At 39.5% G+C, this 22,402-nt stretch overlaps 2 protein-coding genes across 2 annotated transcripts in view; one reads left to right on the forward strand and one right to left on the reverse strand.

The window, feature by feature from the left end:
• The window catches only part of LOC124302372 (Down syndrome cell adhesion molecule-like protein Dscam2), a 192,071-nt gene that overhangs the window by 35,839 nt on the left and 133,830 nt on the right, over positions 1–22,402 (reverse strand). Inside the window, exon 6 of the mRNA XM_046758499.1 lies at positions 10,940–11,104. Coding sequence (XP_046614455.1) covers positions 10,940–11,104 — 165 coding nt within the window. The remainder of the gene's footprint in view (positions 1–10,939; positions 11,105–22,402) is intronic.
• On the forward strand, positions 7,151–8,222 carry LOC124302373 (ejaculatory bulb-specific protein 3-like). The gene is made up of 2 exons (XM_046758500.1): positions 7,151–7,397; positions 7,816–8,222. The coding sequence occupies exons 1-2, from the start codon at positions 7,175–7,177 to the stop codon at positions 8,037–8,039; spliced, it is 447 nt and encodes a 148-aa protein (XP_046614456.1). The 5' UTR covers positions 7,151–7,174; the 3' UTR covers positions 8,040–8,222.

Raw genomic sequence — 22,402 nt, forward strand, 5'->3', positions numbered from 1 at the left:
ATTTTCATTATAACTCGATTCTTCGACGCTAATTATATAAATATGCGTTCTTTCCTTTTCTCGCGAACACACTAAGGCCTCTGGCGCCCCCCTATCAAATATCGCAGTTGATTCCGACAAGCAAATTCCTTGAACCTCGATTTCTATCGTTCTGTAATTGATAACGGTTTCGTTCTGCGACATCCAATCATGACCGAGTATAACGTCTGAGGTCAAAAAGGGGATTACCAAAAGCAGCGTTCCAATTACTATATTCTCTATTTTTATTGGAACGAAAATTTGTCGCTTTATGACTGTTGCCTTTTTCCGAATCGCCGTGGACACTACAATATTTGAAACAGGCAATTCTTCAACTTTATGTTTTTTTATTAACCGATTGTACAACCGTTCGGAAATCGCGGAAATTTGGCTCCCTGTATCAAACATTACAATCACATCCATTTCTAATATTTTCGTACGGGCATGTGGGCTTTTGGCGATACGAGTTCCCTTTCTACATGCATGTTCTATTCCTTTCTCAATTCCATCATCTAATTCTTCTATAAAATCATAATGTTGTTGGCACGATGTCGGACCGGAATACAACGCGCCCATGTTCAGTTTAAATGATTTGAATTATTTGAATTAGCAGTTTCCCAAGGTTGATTATTTACATATTGTGACGGTGGGGGAAAGCGAGTGTCGGGCATCGCGAACCTGTGTCCGCTATGATATTGCTGGCCTAATCTCCCCGTATTGTTCTGATAACTTGTTTGTTTACGGCCTCGACGATTAAGCCTTTCTTGCCTTGTTGTCCTCTCTGGTAACCCGTTAGCGTGATGATTTGAACTCAGGCTATTTACTTTGACCTCGTTATTTCTGGGATAATAACTGTTGCCTGATTTTTTATTTTGTTTCTCCCTCTCTAGTCTAATAACGTCAAGGTTGCCCAATGTTTGTACGATTAGATCTGTATCCGCAAAGTTTAGTGTTGAAAGAGTTTCTTTTACCCACGGAGAATATTGCTGAATAATATTGTAATTAATTTCGAATTCCGAGAGTGTGGGTATAAAATAACGAGCTTCGGCCAGTTGCTCATAAAAATAAGCTTGCAGTGACTTTACGCCACTCTCACATCGCTTTTCTGACCAATTCTTTTTATATCGAACGCGAATGGGTATTGAATAAAATTCCTCTACAAACTGATTTTTGAATTGTTGAAAATTTTCTATATTTCCTCTTAATTTAAACCATGAATTCGCCTTCCCTTCGAGAGCGTGCTCGATGACTATTAATTTTTTCTCTTCCGGGACATTCTTAATCTTAAAAAACTTTTCCACCTCCTCCACGAATTTAATGGGATGAGTTTCAACCTCATTGCTAAATTTTGGAATTGATATGTCAAATTTAATACCATTCACGTTACTCACAATCGCGGTGAGGCCCTCCGTGATGTTCCGTGCATTTTCCAGGTCTGCATTTTCATTTACAACACGTGTCGATGGTTGTAATCGTTTTTCCTGGGCTTCGAGACTCGCTTTTAGTTGTTCCAGTCTTATTCTCTCTTGGTTTAATCTCTGCCACTCCGCCTCTATTTGACTCGCTCGCGACGTATTGCTCTCTTTCTCACGTTCGTCCTCTCGAGTGAGCACCATCTTTTTATTTACTGTAAAATTTAAACTTTCAAATTTCTGTTTTACAGGACGACCCGATTTCGTAACGTACGTTTGCTCGTTTTTATCTCCCATTAACTAAAATATTTCCTAGAGAATTCTACTAGTCAGTTGTGACAATTTCAATAAATTTCGCAAGTTTATCGTCACTCGTCAAATATAACTCATTCAAACCACATAACCTTCACCGATTCTCAATATACGATAAAATAAATTATTGATTCAATTTTCTGAATAGTCGTTAACCGTCATTCTGTAACAAATATGGAATTCAGGCCTCTTTGTTGGGCGCCATTTGTAAGACTTTATTTTTCTTTCTTTCTATTTATTAACCACAACTGCCACACATACGCACACACATTCATCTATTCGTATCATATAAAAAGTGATCATACCAATTTGTAGAATTTGACTTTGGAAATTTGTCATGGATTAACAATAAATACCACACATGCACACATACACACACATTCCATCCATTCGTATCATCTCAAAACAAATTATAAAGAAGTGGCGGTCGATTTTTATCAACTTTGACGAGACGTCACAAAATATGTTAAAAATTAAGCTATTTTTGTATTGGATTCGACTTATCGTATTAATCGTCGGTATGGTCAGTCCCTCGGTGGCTCTCTCCCCGGGACCGGAGGTTTCTGGTGATGACGGGATTCGACGATCGTCTCGTTTTGGGCTGCCAGTCCTCCAGGGCCTTGCGGGAGTATCTTCCTTCAACCGGTTGCGTTGACGTCCCGGGGTTAAGAGAGCGAGATCGGGTTAACTTCTCCACCACTGGATCTCGATTTTGAGTTTGGAGTGGGGCGCCGGCTTCCCCACTCCATTTCCAAAATGGGTGTCAACCGTGATCCCTCCCACAATGAGGGGATCACTGATACTTGTGCTTACAGCGGTTAGAAATAGGAGATCTTACAATACACGTATAATGTATCACAAATAATTTTCTCGATAAATTTTTTTCTTACTTTTGAATGATTAATAAATAGTGTGTATTCAATATTGTACCTTGAATGACTCGTTCAGTTTTTCAGAGTTAAATCATCTGGCATTCGCGTATCTATGTAATAATAGAACATGCATCAATTCATTATTCACGCGTACACAGAGAAAATATAATTTAAACATTGTGTGTATATCAATGGTTTATCCTTGCATAAATCTGCTGTATCATCGTGTAATTTTTAGCTCTCTACGACAAGTTCCCGATCAAACGTATCTTTACGAAAATAAATTTTCGAGAAAAAAACTTTTGTTTTCTGTGTCCAAGAAATATTTTCGAGTAATTTATTCTAGTGACAATATCTTTGTATGCGTTATTGCACAAGGGGTTCATCGGCCTATCAGTCATCGGAGAGCACGAAAGCAGAAAGATATGTTTCGTCCTATCGAAACATGCACAAGAAAGATTTTCTTTATCAGTTACATCCAGCCATGCGTAAACTGGGGATCACAAATGGTTCGCCCTCTCAAATGTTAGGTATTTTTTATTTGTGGATTCTTGTCAGTTTAGGTGAATATTGTGCCCTGCCGAAAAATGATCGTGTGATAAATCATAAACTGTTACGATCGAAATTAATATGTAATTTATAAAGTGATTTATCTTGTAAGTTCGAGAAAGATGTATAAAAAAATCACGTAATAAATTATAAAAGTACGAATGATTAAATAATACCAGATCAAAAACCATACACAGTTAAATATGTGATTTTTCATCTAGTATATCTGATGATTCGCGGTTTTGTGATTCATTACGTGATTTCTTATATATTTTTCTCGAATTTACAAGATAAATTTTGTAATAAATAAGACGTTGATTTCGGTCATAACATTATGTGATTTAAGATATGGTCATTTCCAGTAGAGTGCGCTTGTTTATTTCGAGGTAACCCCAAAACTAAGCTCCCGCAAGTTTTTCAGATGACTGAATCTAAATTGAACTTCAGAATTACGAAATACAAAATGGTGGGGATCTGAAGGCTGTTTGTATTCTGAAGGTATTGAAGAAGTAAAAATAAAAGAAGCCGCTGGTAAAATTGAGAATTTGATGCAAGTTGTGATATTAAATTTGATTATAAAAAAATGTTGAGATCAAATTATTATCAAATATATATTTTACAGTTTATTGAGTAATTGTTGTCCCCATTCCGAAAATATTCTTTTATCGTTTTTTAAACAGTTAGCGTGCATTATCGGTGGAGTCAAATATCAAAATCATTCGTTAACATATTTCCAAACCCAACTATGGTAAAATAAGGATAATTATCAAGACTTTGGACAAAAAATGACCAATGTCAGAATTGTCTGTTTCTGTCGGACTATCCAAGAAGATTGTTTCTATTAAAATCGTAAAACCACGTTTGACGCATTTCTGCATAATATACCTATCTCTGCACAAATTACTCCACATGCCAAATTACGCGAACTTCATCGATACCGCGATAAATTTCGTTTATATGCGCTTGAAATTCAGGGGGCTAATATTTCACTGGATCTAGAGGTTAATACAGTAATTTGGCGAACCGTTCCTGCAGAGGATCCGGGGCAATGTGCAAGCTTACATCCTGAAAGTGCATAGTCCGCACTAAATACGCCCAACAACGGATCAGCGTTGCAGCGAATGAGATATAGATGCCCGAATAGAAGGCTAATAGAAGGAGCAGCTATAACTTGGATTTAATGTCCCATTAATTCCGACGTCGATCATCCCCGTTCATCAGTTCCCTGGATAATAAGTCCTCCCTCGAGTCAATACTTCTTCGGTGCCTCACTTTTTCGAGTCGTCTGCTGCTACTTGCGCGGTAAATGCGATCAGGCAGCGAAGGAATTGTCGCCTTCCTACCTCGGGTATACATGCTTGTTCGTTTTTCGTCGATTTCGGGAGAGCGGTAGGTACTCGGCAGTTTATTTAATCGAATCTTGCTGAGTCGCTCCAAATCCATCTGGATTTCAGATATCCCATTTCGTATGTCCGCCGCGTTATTCCACCTCTTTACTGTATCGCTTCCCATTCGTAAAACTGTTAATATTACATCCCGGCTTCGCATAGTTAACTTTTAACGAATTAAGGGTTATATAGCGATACATTACCGACGTTAACGAAGGGTCAGGCCTTCGAAATCCACTTTGGGATATTCGATATTTGTAATTTTAGAAACGAATGAATATTTATTAAGACAATTCACTCGGTTATTCTGTTGCTTGTGGTGCTTTAGCGTTAGTCGAAAAAGTGAGGATGTGAGACGGTAGCTGAGTATTATACGGAGAACATTTATTTTTAAACCTTATCGAGAGATTTTATGGATATCCACTGATCGTGCGATTGCTGAGGTCTGATTTTAATTGAGCTGGAGAACCCGACTCACCGGAATTACACTGGGAAAGTAGTGAAATCGTATGCTTCGTTAGAAAATATATCAATGTTATTATATATACATTTCATGTCAGTCAATTAGTAGTGAATTTATTTACGGAAAAGGTGAGCTTCTTTTCATTGAAATTGAATAAACGACGCTTCAAGTATCACGGTAGTATAATGTCGCCTCTACAAAATAGTTTTGCCATTCTTGTAAAACTTTAGGAATTAAAATAAAAAATATTGTTTCAATTGAATTCAATTCGTCCGAGTACATGCTCATTAGTTGTGAACAGTTGCTAAACCGTTATTTGACCATTCGTATTGATCTGACACGTTCTGATTCAATGTGAAATAAAAATATTCAAACATTGATAAAAGACAATTTCTCACAGAACCAATAACAAACTCGAATTACTCAAACAGGCGGATAAACTATTTATAGTTCATTCGAAGTCTGCACGACGAAGTTATTTCAATTCTCCAAAACGGGTGAGACTGGAAAGTTTCTTCGGCTTTGATAAATCACTTAAAATTATTCGATTTAGAGAATATACGTGACAAATGTCGCTTATGCACCGATCAAACAAACGAATATCGGCATAACGGGGGGATATAAAGGTAATGATGGATTTCTAACAGGGAGAGAAAAAAAAAAAAATCTGATAAATCAGAAGACACGAAAGTGTCTCGCGCCAAATATGTTCGAAAGAAAAAAATCACGTGCTCGACGCAGTTTCCGCGTCTTTTTTTACCGCGAAGCGAAGCCTTTGACCTATACGTACATGGCGAAAATATTAATACACATAATATTTCTCCCTTTCACGATTTATTGCGACATTTGAAAATTTTATCTAGAGCGTATGTTTTAAAGAGCCTTCATTCAAGTTCCATTTCAATGCAATCAATGAACGGAGAGCGGAGATTATATTATATTAGGATAATATTAGAAGTGTGTCAAAATCGTTACTTCGATCGAGAATTTTCGTTTTCTACAAAGTCCACTGGCCTAAAATTTTTTTTTTCTCTCTAAGATAATTCGTAATATTAATAACTCGTTTTGTTATAGCATCCAGTTGATGTCTGCAATAATATCGACGTGCAATTACTGGGTTATTCTCAGAACGGCTGCACATTTAATACCTTTACGACCACAGAAAACTTTTGCTGTAAGAAGAGACTGATTATTCAACCAGAGTATTTCCCACTTGCAAAAAAGTCGATAAATTTACGTCAATAAGACCATGAGGAAAGTTCCACTTACGAAGGGTTTAAAAGCCTCCACGTAGCACTTGTTTCCAGAGCCTTCTAAAACCCGCTAAATAAATAATAAATTGTACGAGGATAAAAGCGCTTGGCATCAGGAATATAAATGACTAATATAACAGGATCATCGAGTTTTTTTATAGTTCTAGGAAAACGTTTTTACTGTATTTGGAGAATACACGCCAACTCAATTGACGTCGGACCCCCACCATTTTTGATTTCGTTCGAAATTTTCTATGCCATTGTTCCAATTTCAAACGGTACCCTGAATTTTTTCAGATTTTTAAATGACGACCAAAGACACGTTGATTTTGAAAAATCTTAATTAAAACGAATTCACTCGAGAGACTTAAAAACATTCAGACAATTGTGGAAAAATTTTTGATCGAAATCAAAAATAATGAGGATCCAACGTTGGTTGAGTTGGCGTAGAATGCCCCACACAGAAAAAAAAAACTTGTTTATCCTACTGGTAAGTATATACTTATAGTTATAGACGAAACAGAATTTTTAAGAATTCCATCTTTACTTTTACTACATCTGCGCTTGAGATTCTAACCACGTTTATAACTGTTATTGGAGCTTTTGCGGAATATGGCCACGGCGATAAAAAGAAATAGAATAAAAAAAAAAAGAATAATCAGAAATATGCATACGCTAAGAGTGACAAGGATACGCAGAAACGATCATTACCCGATTCTCGTTATTCTAGCAATTAATTAGTCATCACCGGGTCTGGGTTCGTAATTGCATATTTATCCTCATTGAGCGGGAAAGCCGGTGAGGAGAGGATGATGATCGCGAATATATTACCTCGGATAAAAACTTCCTGCACGTATCGAATAGCCGTATAAATATCGGGATTCGACGGGTAATCAGTGCCAGTGTGATGTTGAACATTATGTCGACATTATCAACAATGCTCCGTATCACCTTTGTTGCCGGTTTTGCTGTCGTCTTTTTGGCGATGGCAGCAACGGAGGAACCTTACTCCGATAAGTACGACATCACCGTGCTAGAACTTCTTCAGAACGAACCCATCCGTAAGCGGTATTACAAGTGCTTTTTGGGTACAGGACCTTGCGTCACCGCTGATGCGGAACTTTTCAAAGGTACGTATTTTTGTCTGAATTCGCATTTTTCTTCATCGTATTTTCATTATAAGGCAAAATATTCATAGTATATTTTACACCTTGAATCTATGGAAAATCTATAGGAAGCAGATAGTGTTGAAATCGAGAACATGCCTCGGAAGTCTTATCGAAACGTAACGAATCTTAACGTTATCGAATTTTCACACCGTCGCGACTATTAAATCGTAACAAGTGCCGATTATCTTAAGCAAATAATGCTGAACATGGTAATATATGAACGGTGGACCTTCCATTGAAATAAAAAATTCAAGGATTGTTATAACAATCCGCGTGAAACGTTTCTGTTAAAGAAAGAATTCCGAGGTTTCCGCCTAACGCAATTTTTTTCGTGTACAGTCTTCTCCCTGACCCATGATTTTTATGTTTACTAAAACAGAACATCTTCCGGAAGCGGTAGTGACGGGGTGCCGTAAGTGTACAGAAAAGCAAAAGATGGATTTCGACACCATGAGGGTATGGTACATCGAAAATAAACCGGATGAGTGGCAAACCTTGATCACGAAACTTACTCAAGATGCCCAAAATATGAAAATTGAAAAATCATGTTTACTCAATGAGGGAAATGATCGCGGATGTCCAAGAGGTATCGCTCCGCGATAGATGTTCGCTGAGTGAAAATTTGGTATTTCTGTTACAAATATTCTTCTTTTGCAAAACACACATGTGAATTTTATTGTTATTGTTTAAATGTTTGTTATTATGCCTTCCACAACACCTGCGATAATATGAATATAATCAATAAAATTTTCATCCAAATGATGGTGACGAAGGAAAGTTTCACGATCCTAAATATTGATGTTTTTTATCCTTTAAATCGAACGATGCATTATTATTTATTTAATCGTAAAGATGAGTATTTTTTTAGTTTAGTAAACAATTTCTTATGGTATACTGTATAAAAGTATACCTGCATAATTCAAGTAAAATAAATTAATTGACGAATGGCCCCAAGCGAAGATTTCGAGATTCTTCATCTTTTAAAAAGGCCCACAAAGTACAACTAATTCTGAATTTTTTATTCCCACTCTAATTCTATATCTTCCGTATTGACTTTTTATTTTTGCGAGAAAGTTATGTACTTGACGGTACGGATTTTTATTTCAATATTTTTTTAGGCAGGGGTATTGCTGCTCATACTTATTTAAATGTACATAGTCATTTTTGTAGTCTTTCAAGCTGCAAAGTGAATTTTTGTTTGTAGTATAGAGTTCATTCTACTTGGCGAAAGGTTTTTCGGGGGATCCGTCATTCCGGGACGAAATTGCTTTCTGATAACTTCGCAACGGTCTCAAATCGTCGTCCCGATATTGCACGTTCACGTCGTATACAATCTGTTCTATACCTGCAGACATAAGTCTCAGATATCCGTCACTCCTGAATCGCGCATGTGTACGGAGTCTGTTTGTCTCTCGGGATGTGCAGAACACGGGAAGCCAACGCATAGACAAAATGCGTGCACGTACGGTTCAATCGCAAAGACGTACAATACCACCATTCACCTGAAACACAAATATTCTCGCTCCTGCGAATCCATGACACCGAGGTCGGTATCTACACGCCTTTTAATATACCTCGAGTAGTCGTGCTTTTCACCATGCACGTCAGATTCCCAAGATAGGAGCAAACCCACCGCCTGCATGGTTACGCACAATGTGCTCGAAATACCGCGAAGACCGCAGGAGAGACGGTAAAACGGAAGTATGTGACGGGTCGAGTGCTTCGGGAGTAATTGATAGGTTACTCATGCTCCATTGGTTCTCGGCGCAACTTTGAGAGATGTTTCAGTATTCCGGAGAGGGTGCGAAAACGAATTTGACCGACTGTTTGCATCGTTTATCGAAAGTCATCAGGTTTCAACCGTCACAGTCGGCTGGCAAGATATCCAGGAGCAAAGTGGACGCCGTGTTGAAATGCTCAGCGATTAGAAGCTCATTGGCTTCGAGTATCGTTTGGGAAATTGCATCGAGTTCACTCTTTGTTCGGTGACTTTTATGTTTGGAAGACTTTAGTGGTGACAATGTACGACCACGTATGTTTCGTGTTAAAATCATTAAACGTCATTAAATTGTTTAGTTTTATTTTTCTCAAAATTACTTCTCATTGCATTATCTTACTCGTCTTATAGCGATTTGAATACAACTTTTTATGAATGTTGTATAAACTGTATTTGCGTGTTACGCGTTTTTTCACAAAGCATCAAATTGAAGTATTAGGATCGCGTAATGTCAGATTTGTTCGCTACGGCGCACGCGCGCAGTACAGAAAATACCACTTTCAATTTCTACGAGTTAAATATGGTCTTTTCTGTACAGCACGCATGCGCAGTTGCAGACTCACTCTACCGTCATAGAAAGGGGTAATCTGTGAAACTAATTTTCTTTCCTAAATCACGATAGAGGCTATGAAAAGTAAAAACAATACTTGCTTCAGGGTGATAATTGCAATACCGAATCTGTATTCGAGTTGGGTTTCGAGAGGGTCAATCCGTCCTTTGGTCTTCGGGGTACGGAAGATATCTAGACAAATATCGTTCCCGGGTAGAGACATTTGTCAGAGAGAGCTGCTGCAGAGGTTACGAAGGTCATGGCCCTCGTCACTCGAGATGTACAGATTATCCGCAACGCTCACGGGTCCGGCATCACGCCTGCACGCGTGTATTCGCCCGCCCTTGCGGCTGTCCGAGACGCACGAGGGTCATGCGTGGCAGGTCACCGGCACGAAACTCTAAGCCCGGGTGTGGTTTCGTTCCAAAGTGAGTTTGCTCGGATGAAAGTTATTGCCAGCTACCGCGATTTCCGCCCCCTCAATTCCGCCAACTTCTCTCCATCACCGCGTGTCAACAACGGCGTTTAATTACTATTGCTGCAAGTATCAGACTGTTTCGTCCGAAGGCGATATTTTCCTTTTGCTGAAACAAGCCTTAAGGATCTACTGGCTATACATTCTGAACCGAAAGTGAGTCTCGTCGACAGTGTTGGATACTTTGCGATAAGATAAAAATCGGAAATAAATCAACCACAATAAAGGTGACGAGAAAATTAGATTGGAATACGTTATAATTAAGTCTTTCGATGTGTAAAATCCACCCTGAAGTATACCTCCAGAAATCGATATTCTAGGCGTTTTCGATGATTGACGAATATTTTTTTTGATAAAATCAACTGGATATTATTTACTATCGGCAGACGATAATATACATATATGTGCCTTAATTTTCTAGGGTAAACTTGGGGCGTGATTTTTACCCGATAAATGGTCAAGTTGGTAGTGAAAAAATATGTGTCTCATATTTTTCGATCTCCTGCAACATGTCACAGAATGAAAAAAAATCGACGAGGTACATATCAGTACTTTCCTCGTCAGACTTGAGTTTGAGTTAGTTCAGGTTACCTCTCTTACTTCGGGAACATTTCTAGTTTTGCAAAATAAGCAAAATAAAGTTGTATACAAATACCGTCCCAATCTGAAAGGCCGCTATCAACTCTTATCAGTAAACTCACCGGTGTCGGTACTCCCTGGAAGTAAGATGGCGTCATCCCGGAACCAAGATGTGACCGTCAAATGCTCCTTGACGTCTTCGCGTGTGGTGCAGGACAAAACAGCGTTGCATCCCGTAACCACGGGAGCTCTGTTCACCCTTACGTCGTATCCGGAAACGGTGAGTACTGAAAGGACAAAGATCTTACAGTTAGGTCAGCTGATGTGTACGTGCAACATACTCTTGGAAAAATTGTCATTGCATATACAAGTAATATGCTCAGGGAGAATTTACGCTCTAATTAGTTTTAAAAAATTGAAGCAAACTGTGGGTGCAAATTTGTGAAACTTTAATGTCGGTCGCCGGAATGAGAACTGATGACAGATTATGAGCTTTGACTCAGGGGTATAATCTTAAGCCGAAATTAGGGTCAAGCTCCGAAAGCATGAGGATTTAAATCATTCGCGAACGGGCCGCGTGAGATAAACAGGCGTCCAATAGTTTACGGATGTACGTAACAGAGTCTTACCGCGTCGTGTATTAGTCTCGAAGGTTTTTGCGCGTTATATTTCTGCTAACGTCAATGATGAAATGTCAGAGGAAGGTAGCTACGACAATTGCAAGCCTTTCACAAGAATACTGTCCCGGCTTCGAGTCAATCTCGATATCGTAATTAGAGTAATAGAAAACCATTGAAGATACCTACAGAAAAAGAAAGGATCTGTAAAATTTTAAAAATGGATTAAACCTAAAAACCATTCGTATTTAGTGCTTTTTTATACTATAATTGGTTTAGTTCATCGACGGACAAAATTTTTGTGCTGCTCGCAGTCTTTTTTCCATCACATGGAGTAACATGAAAAAATGAATCAGCCATTTCGCCGTATTCGGCTTGGTTAAATAAATATCAGACGTCTCGGCGGATGCTGATTCTTTTCTCCGTATGCTACGGATAAAAATATCAGTTTTCATCAACTACTATTTGTATGAAAATCGTCTTCTTATGAACTTATGCTTGACTTGTAAAAAAAATGGGATTCAATCACAGCATAAAGTCTCAAAATAGATCAATTTTTTTTCGTCCTCACTGTTAATTTCCGTCGTGACACCACAATTCCAGAACTTTCACGATGAGTAAATTCTCTGACCGATTTTCTCGACGTAAACCGAGTCGTGAAAAACGAGAAAACGAGAGAAGAACCTTTGGCCGAGAATTAGACGAAAAAAATAAAACGCCAGTGCGGAAATTCCCTGCAGTGTTCACACGTGCGTTTGGTTTGTAATATATCGTTTAGGGGTGGAGATGCCTGGCGCCCAGAGGGATTACAAGCCCATTTCGCTCCTGAATAAGGATCATGCCAGGACAGAGAGATCAAGATTAATGATGACCCTAATCCGTAATCCGATTTAATTAGCCATAGCAAGTTCGTTGGAAGTATCTTACAGGTATACAATCTGTTCGATATGTTCGTGCGGCACGCACATTTTCCTCTCACAACTCGTAGCAAAATTCGAAAATCTGCTGCCTCGTCAACCGCAGCTTTCAATTTTCCCGCAGTCGCGCTTCTCCCTGCTGACTTTTCATTAGAGGGCCACTCCGTCGTGTCGAAGTAGATATGTAACCCAGACTGTTCCTGGAATCAGGATTCGACACGTCGACTGGATGCCAAGCCACTCCACACAGTGGCCTTGAAACTCGTCCGAATTGGCGCTTCCGAGCCAAAAGGTCAGACGGTGAACAAACGGAAATGAGATTTCCGTCATCCGTCGTTTTTCTCCAGTCTTATCTTGGTGGCGCAGTTTAAGGTCACCGTTTCGTACCCTCCCACCTCTTCACACGTGGACTTCAGCTTGATTTGAACGGAACGTGAGCCGCGCCGATGAAAAGAAAGCTTAGCAAAACCTAATCCGGCCAGCTAACGTCGGGCATTAAGCTGGCGGTAATCAGAAAGATGAAGAAGAAAAAGAAGAAGAAGAAGAAGAAGAAGAAGAAGAAGAAGAAAAAGAAAAAGAACCTCGGGGGAAACAAGACGAAGGATGAGAAAAAATCCGGCGCCCCGAGGCGTGGACAGAGGCTACGTGACCTCGATTGTTGGAACTCACTACAAGCAACGTCGCGAAGAATTCCATAGAATGCCAGGCGTCCTGGAGATCAAAGAAGTCCACTTCTGTCGGTTGCCATGCTCGACCCACCTTGAAATTGTCCACCTCATTCCCCCGCGACTGGAGTCCTCACCTTTCCCGTGCATCGTACTATCTAGTGACTCGCTTGTCAGGTGCAGGGTGTCGATTGACGTTTCTCAAGTGTCAGCTCCGAGACTCAAGTGACCCGGGTATTACGGTCCCTCGAGTATTGTCAGGAAGAAGCTGCCGAACTGTGTGCGTGTATGTGAGTGATCCCGGTTTGTATTTAATATTCAATATCGGTCCTTTTTTATCTGGGACGTGACCAGATTTTTAGCTTTGTGGATTCTTCGCCCCACGACACATATCTTGATCCTAGTCACCCCGACATTCTTCTCTTCCTTGTCTTCTACCTGGAAGAACTACAATTTCACGACCCGCTGCGTACTGCGAAGTTTCTTCTCCGGCGAGATCTAGGATCTGTGGAATTCGGAACTCTACGTTCAATTATTTGTCAGTCAACTTCTGCAGGAGACGCGTGTGCGAATTTCCTCTTTCGCTTGGATTTTTCGAAAGATGGATAAGTAGTTCAGTCAGACGCGTCGAAAAACGATTTCATCTGACTACTTATGAGGTTCTATTCAACAATCACCATTGGAATTCTGAAATGCTTAACACTGCAGATATAGAATCATCTCAAAACACCATTTCTGAAACTAGTTATTTTCAGCTAGCGTCAGGATTGTTAATATTAAAATTGACCGTTGTAAACAATTACATAATAATTTTCGTCAACAATTCGGAAATTTAACCATAAATCGCATTATCTTATCACAAAATTGACATCAAGTATTACACAGTGTATAGAAAGCCGGATCGAAATTTTTTTTAAAGGACAGAAACGTAAATCCTAATGTACGTGGGGCATATTACGGTTTTCATAAAAGTCATTTGCAACGAAGATACCCGGCAGTGACGTACTCTCGTATTTATCCATGAAAAACGAAAAATTAGTCATACATCAGAGGTTGAAAGACTAAGTAAAACCAAACCGTGTCCAATGCGACGACTAACCCGAGAAACCGCAGAGACGACGGGAATGGAAATCGAAGATATCCAATCCTGGCTGCCGCACAATATCCCGCTGGTCCACATCTCCTATAGAAACGTCTATTCTCTATTTCCGGGTATGGAGCGCGGGGTGGTCGGGATGGGAAATGAGCCTCGCGTAAGGGAGAAGAAGAATCCCCGATCTCAGCGATCGGCGGGTTCCCTCAATTTCCGCTCGGAATCGTGGCTAGTTCATTTACTCCGAAACCTCGCGCTGAGGATCCTGCTGAGTTACAAATGGCTGTCCACCACAGTCCTCCTCCAGATCAACTAACTGATTCCCATTCGATCGATTCCCGCATCGCGGTCGAATATTTATATGCGCCTTGAAAGCAGATTGCTCCTTCGTGCAAGACTGTGACATGTGGATACCGTGAAACTTGTCGTACCAAAATTGAATAACTGCACACTGATATTCGCAAAAAAAGATGTTTTGGGGAGAAAGAGGAAGAAGAGTGAGCGAAGAAGCGGAGAAGAATGGATAAAAAAAAAGTGCCGGTAAAAACCGGTTGGTGGTAATTGAAACAGCCATTTTCACTTCATTGGTTTCCACTTTTTACAGAACATTCATTGCGAAACAAGAAGTGATGCGCAAGTTTTCCGTCACGTTAGTTTTCAAACGTGATTTAATGAACCCTCATTGATCGATACTCGCGAATGCGACTAGCGGTGAATAATACAGCTAGTCACACTTCGACCGGTCAAATGTTACTGTACAATCAAACGTTTCTGAACATTATCACTATATTTGAAACTGCATTAGAAAAGAAATTGATAAAAGTAAGAATTATTATTCGAACGTTGAATTAAAGTGCCAAATGTTTTAGTTGTAACGAAATATTTATCTGATGTGACTGCAATTGATGATTGAAACTGCTGTTTTTTATACATATATGAATTTCCCTGTTGATGCTGTGAAATCTTCACCGTCAATAGTTTCATCGGGTCATAACGTGATAATGAAGAAGAGTTACATCTATTGTTTCATGACTGCGCAGGTGCATTTTTATCCTGAGACAAATTGGTGTCTCAGAGAATTGAATAAATGTCGAATTGTAGAGCTGATTTTTCAATGCTGATCAACAGCCAATTTGGTTATACAGTGCAAGTTTATGATCGAAACAGCTGTCTCGGTAGAAAAGTTTCAATGTCACAGGTTGTTGATATACCGAGTGAAATTTTGATCATTTGAAGTTTCGTCTGGTCATACCGTGACAATGATGAATCTGATATCTACAGGTTTATGTGCACCGTAATACGTGCACTTTCGTTTCGAGACAAATTGATGTCGACATCGTAAGTATAAAAATAAGATTCTCTGATACTCGACGAAAATAAGTCCGTGAACAACTATTCGAGGATTCGTGAAAGATACGCCTGTGCAAGAACTCGAAGAGTCGTGAAAGGAAACGGCGTCTATACAAGGACGTATAAAATTTGAAAGGAATCACGGATCGATAGCAGCATTCAATTTCCTTTCGGACCGGGTTCCCCGATTCGAATATCTTTTTTTTTTCTCAATAAGATCGTCGATCCTTGACTTCTCGTCCGCGTGAGTGACTGGGAAGCAACTAACTGGGACAACGGAAGCTCGTTTCTCTCGTCAACGACACGGGACCGCGCATCCCTCTGTTCCCGAAGGCGAGGGAGCTTTCGATTGGGCAAAAAGAGGGAGGAAACGGGGAAGCCGAGGGGCAAAAGTACTCGTCGGTATATTTTCGCGTTATTGGATATTCGAGTAAGCGGAGAGCTCGAATTTGTTATTGCAGGTCGGGGGCGATGGCGACGGTGTCCGGTGACGTTGACGGTCTCCTCGGTTCTTTGCTGCAGGCTGCGCCGACGGGATGAATGCGAATGGACGCCGAGGCGCGGTTCCAGAGGGAAAGGGGAGGAGGGGAAATAAAGTAAAGAGTGACGGCGCGGGGCGGTGGATTAAAAGCAAGGATCCATCATCCCTTCGATGTGCGAGAGCCGGGGTTTCGCCTCGACTTTGTGCTCGACCACATGCAGACCCCCACGTGTCCTCAGCAGGGATAGTCGAGGCGCGTACATGACTCGGCGAATAAATTTATGCATACGTTTCCCGTTTGACGAAGTGGTCTTTCGCAAATATCCACCTTGATACATCTCTCGCGATACAACGACGGAGCGAAATGCACCTCCGATACTCTTTGTACGTATGATTCTCACGGCGATGTTTTAATATCTCCGATACATACTCCTTCATGATAGATACGTGTACTCCGTGAAATCGTATTTCTGGAATGTTGTTGTGTTTCCCTGTGCGCAACGATGCAGGGCGGATTATTCGCACGGTGAGTACGGAATCCATTCCGCACATTTTCGCCATCAATATGGGGACGTTTCGATTCAAGCTTATGCAGACAATAGGAAGGAAGGCAAGTAGAGTTGAAGCATCGAAAGCATTTGTCCCGTGATCGACGGATTGTGGATTTTTTCGAATCATTTTTCTTTCCGATTAATATGATGTCGTCGGCATGTGTGATTTTACTGAAAACCTTCTCGAGACTATGTCGATCTTTATCAAAATCTGGCAATCAGTTTGCAGTTCAAGAACTACGAGGAAATAATGGATAGTGTAAACTGTTTCATCAATGTTCCAAATTCTGATTTTTAGTCGAATCGAAGGATTTACGTGGTTTGATGAAAATCACTTTTACCATTTAAAAAACATTCAGTTTTAGGTGAAGAATCTACTCGTTGAATTACTTCGGTCACACTTCAACAGTAAATTCAACAGCGTCGTTGTTCGGCATTTCGTATTTATTTATTTTTTTTCTTCGACCAACTTTTCATCCAAGAAGGTAAATTAACAACTAAAGTTGGTGTGCCTCAAATGCGGCAGTAATACTGACTTTAGATATTTGAAGACTTGGACCTCGACATTTTTGTGCTATCTCGAAGCCAAGCAAGCTAATTCAAAAGAATAAATAGGCATCATATTCGATACCAGAGTTTTCTCGACGAATATCACACCGTCTTGCTAAAAGTGGTCGGGTTTGCAAGATCTTTGAGACAGGTTAAATTCAGAGTACGAATTGTAGCCAAGAAGCTCCCCAAAGCATACAACTCTACACTGGGAAATTGCAGTAGAGTGCTTCGGGGATCTTGACGATAAATGAACCGGAATTTCAGAAAAGACGAAGCCCCTGTACGGTTGTTAAATTACGGTGTTTACAACCGATGACGTAGAAACGCGAAACCCAATCAAACCTAATCAAACTTTAGTCCATTTCCAATACACTTTTTTACCAAGTTTTATCGCCGTGTCAGCTCGGATTACTTCTCAGTTCTATTTTCATCTATGTATGTAGAGATAGAGAGAAATGAACTCGGATTGGCAATTTTCTTCGGACGAATTCGATGCCGAAAATAGAAAAAGTGTCGCTGCAGGTATTGCTCTCGCTTTTTTTCAAAAGTCAATAATCATTTCGCGATTATTGACGCTTCGTCGAAAAATCGTATGTTTAAGTAGTAAGCCATATAATTTGGGAATAATAATTTCTGCAGAATTGACAAGTTTGTGAAATCTCAGAGTTATTCGTGACGCAAAATTTTTAAGCCACACGGTCAATGGCTTACTTAACAACTTTCGGGATTGATTACCAATTTTTTTATAAAATACAAATGATGGTTACAATTTATAAACAATCACGGGTATTTATTACTGCTAAGTTTAGCAATTTTACTCACTGGATTGATTACTCCTCTAGTTGTCATACAACCCGTTCAATTAATAACAAAATGTTCATATTCTGAAATGAATGCGAACTATCTAAAAATTTTCTGAAGCACGGAACAAAATATGAATAGTAAAACATGGTTTTACCACGTTCAGAAAACACGAATATTGGTTATATCCTGCAAGAATTAATGGAGGTAATTAACGGACACGTGAAGTTGGAGCGCGTAGCGCGAACGGTGATTGCAATTCTTTTTATTTATTTTTTTCATTCCAGATTTGACGTCAGCTTTGAAAATTCGTTGGACTTGTCACGCTACCACTGTACGAACACTTTTTATAGACACGTTTATTTTTTTTAATTGCCAACACACGTGTGCGTATTACCCGATTTTACGCCATCCATTTTACCGGGGTGAAATCGAGAACCGCTGGCGAATGAAACGGACCGAATGAAATGAAATGTGCAAATGAAGCCAATATTCGCATCACCCAGCCAACGACATTTTCCCCGTTTCACGGAGCTCCTTCCTTTGCCCCTCGTACCTCGACGCAGAATTCCTAGGAATCGGTGAAATTGACTTTATACCTATACACGCGTTGCCATCTCTATTTTCTTATTTTTCTAGATGCAAAACGGGGCGCTGCTTCGCGTCTCTCAGATGCAATATGAAAACATTCGTCCCCGATTGTACGGCGTTGAGGGATTTCCCTGCAATCGTACCTGATCGCCGGTTTTCAAAATGCAAATATTTAAACGACTCGCTGTCTCTTTAGATGAGTTTTCTTTCCTAGACTCGACCATGCTGTTCTTTGCGGTCAGGCAGAAAAATATAGGGAGTGGAAAATAATATCACCGTTAAGAAAATTACATGGTATCCATACGCTAACCATTTCTCGAGTAACATTAATGAACGCAAAATTGTGTCAAAACAAACTTAACAATGATTAAGGTTGAAATAATCGATGCACACTAGAGTGGCCGTTATTTAGGGTGTTGACAATTTTTTTCTGGCACGCCTCTCAAATCAACTGTAAATAAATGAAAAACAATTCTCTAATTTTTTCATATTCTTATCGCAATTCTAATTCGTGCCTGTAAGAGGGTGGATTTCTTCATTTATAATACACGTATTTTGGACACATTCTGAGTATATTATTTTATTGTAAGAGTAATAATGTTCAAAAAAATCTGTCGCCGCAAGGTTTCAGTGGGCGTTAGTGTTACTAACTGAGAAAAAATTCACATCATTGTACCAGACGATCTAGACAAATTGCACTTCATCTAAATGGAAAAAAATCAGATTTCGAAAGGCACGACTTGAGATAAGAATCTGAAAAAATTACAGAATTGTTTTTGAATTTGGACGGTGCGATAGAAAAAAATCGTCAACACACCGAATAACGTCCATCCTAATGCACGTTAATTGTGAGTCTTCGGATGTGATTGAAGACGAATCGGTAGCACCGTCTGAATAGAAAATTCTAAAAAGAGGACAAACCGTTTAAAATATCTCTAGCAATTTTATTTGCAGCAGTAATAGGATGTATCCTTCATCCTGAGCGCTGAGCTTTCAGTGATATTCAGCGATTGTCTATTGTGTCAATAATATTTCCATGTTTTTACGTCGTTGCTCAGTGGCATGGTGAAAACTTGATAGCTTAAGATCTGTGATAATTTGTATCAACGCTTTGTTTGTAATGCGTGTTTTGCACGTTTCAAATAATATTTCCACGTTACGAGGTAAGTATGAAATAAAATCTAAAGACGTAGTTTTTTGAATGCAACATTTTTGCGTAAGAATTCTTTAAGATTCGCTTAAACGTATCCACTTACACGTTTATGAAGAGAATTGACGTACATGATGGATTCCATGTTCACCTGCATCGATAGTTCGCAGGAATCGGAAATTCTTTGAGAAAGTCGAACTGGGATAACACCATCGAACAGGATAAATTCTTTCAAGAGGATTGAAATATGTTCAATCCGTGATGCACGGAAAGAAGGGGAGATATAAACGATGAAGGATTCAAGCCGAAAGCAAAGGCGGTGAGTGGCAAAGCCAGACACGGAAGCGGGATAGGATTCAAGCGGAACTGGGAGGCGGGAAATTTTGCTTGGAGATGTAGCTGCAGGATATTGAAGGGAATGCAAAAAATCCGGCAATCCGTTTGATGTGCTGTTCGAGAACCTTGCGAGAACTGCATCGCGCGAATCGTTACCCGCAGCAGCCGGATGGCGAGTGGCAAAGGACAGTTCGGGGAGCCGTGAAACGATCAATATGCCGGGAAATCGCACTTACGGGAATTATGCAAATCCTTCCGCGCGGAGGACCAACTTTCGTGAATTAGCGCTGAATTAAAGTCACATTTCCGGATGCTCGCCAGGGTTTTTCGTTTCGCCGTTACCAGTGCTGTTTCACGTTTCTATCGCTTCTCGTCGTCATTGTGATTGAAAGTGTCTTAAGATCGATTTTAGACGATTTTCAAACGCTCAAGAATACACTTTAATAAAAATCCACCTACATTTATACAGGTAGACAATAAGGCCGATCGTATTCGAACATCGTCAACTATACGCTATGCATCTCTTGGATTTCCTTGGAACTTCACATACCGCCACTTGTAACCCGAGTTGCATACAATCAGAGGTTCTTATGTTCCGCATCCACTTAATGTCACGGTATATAATGAAATGCGTTCCTGCGGCTAATTTGTTTGAGAAAGTTATGCCCGAATGAAATAGAAATGACCAGTTTACATAACAAATTCATTTTTCCATAGTTATTCTGATATAGTTAGACAGTAATACCATGTAGCCAGATACAGCAAGGCCAATCACATTATAACCTTCCTAACTACTTGTTGTCCATATCAGACTTTCTTCTTTCTAATTCGCACGTAACGAATAAGTCTCTATCTGCAGTTATTTCGAAGAATAGTTATTTTTAGGTGGAATAAAAATAACCAGTTGAAATAATAGAAAGGCTTTCGTACTCCGTTTTATTGATTCATTTATTACATTCGCGAATTGAAGCGCCGCGAGAAGAGTTAAACGAAGGAAGAAAGAAAACGTCTTCTTATCGAGGTCTAACCAATCCTTCGCAAGTAAAAATACTTCGGGAAAATATCTCCCAAGTGAAAGTCGACCTCTCTTCCGAACTTCGGTTCAATTTACCCATCATGTAACCATTGACTTTTCCGTCTGTTTACGATGAGCGATCCTCTCGATTCGCGATATTCGGGGACAGTTGGGCCAATTAGTAGCTACCAGAATCGGAGCGATCAACGTGACTAAATCACCGGAATCACCGGCGCAAATTAGACAGATTATGGGAAGATGTACCCAGGAACTGGTTTGGCTTACGCAGAATTTGTAATTCCTAACTGACGTCTAATCATTAGTCAGAATTTCTAAATTACTCATTGTCTATTGTTTCAGGAGGATCACGTGATCGTAGCTTTTCATCTTGTACATTTTCGTCTATCAGAAAAAAAAAATGTACAATTTTTTTTTCAAAATACAGCTTCAAAATATTTTTTCAAATGACGAAAAAAGAATGCTGTCGCAGTTTCAGCTCTTAATATTTGTTAATATTTAGAGGTGCATCATCGTAATTTTCTATTTCTCATTTAAATAACATGGGACATTTTTTTTTTTTTCAACTTTGTAATTTTATAAGTCAGCAACGCATTAGTGTATTGATAAAATTGCAACGTATTTTTGTAGGAAATTAAAATCTTTATAAAAAAAGGTCTGTTATCATTTTATGATAAACCTACTCTATCAAAAGTTGTTTAACGTCAACGGTCAACAAAAGATTTTAAATAACTTTTGAAAGAGTAGGCTTATGATAAAGTGACGCGAGACATTTTTTCTAGAGCGTTCAACTGAAAAAAAAAATGCTCCCATGTTATTGAAATGATTAATAGAAAATTGCGACGATTCACAACTGTAACACCGTATCTTTTACTAAAATTTACAGAGGCATAAATAATCCTGTGTTAGGTCAGACTGCAATACAATTAGGTATTAAAACACGATGTAGGATAATGCCAATGCTTAGTTGAACTGAATAGTTTTTAGAAACAAATTCAATTGAAATCCGTATCAAATGATGAATTATTTTACTATTCACCGCAGACGAGAGCCTGATATCCGTAAAATAAGAAGTAATAAAAATTGTTTCTACGTCGTAAGTAGACGTTTGTACGTTGATTTGAAAATTATTAAAAACATAAAAAGGGTGAAACATTTTGCAGTCTGTTTAGCGTAAAAATGTCACCAAATACGCGTACTGCATACGAGTTCCATATTCGTTCGAACGTCACAACGAGACGTTTACATTCCGTCTGTACGTATGTTGTAACGGGCGTGTAGCGAAGCGAGCTGATAAACGACTAAGCACAAGTTTTCAAACGCGGAATGCATGGCGAGCGAGCCTTTGACATCATCCCAAACTCTCTGCTCTACACACATCCTTTGATCTGCGGTCTGCTTTATCGCAGCCTGGCACGTTGGCACATCGGAAAGCGCTCGCCTGCCGA

Source organism: Neodiprion virginianus, chromosome 4 (genome assembly GCF_021901495.1).
Source record: "Neodiprion virginianus isolate iyNeoVirg1 chromosome 4, iyNeoVirg1.1, whole genome shotgun sequence".
NCBI classification, from domain to species: Eukaryota; Metazoa; Arthropoda; class Insecta; order Hymenoptera; family Diprionidae; genus Neodiprion; species Neodiprion virginianus.

Coding starts and splice junctions, on each gene's coding strand:
- LOC124302373 (XM_046758500.1), top strand. CDS start 7,175: ATGTTGAACATTATGTCGACATTATCAACAATGCTCCGTATCACCTTT. Junction 7,398..7,815: donor TGATGCGGAACTTTTCAAAG/GTACGTATTTTT, acceptor TTACTAAAACAG/AACATCTTCCGGAAGCGGTA.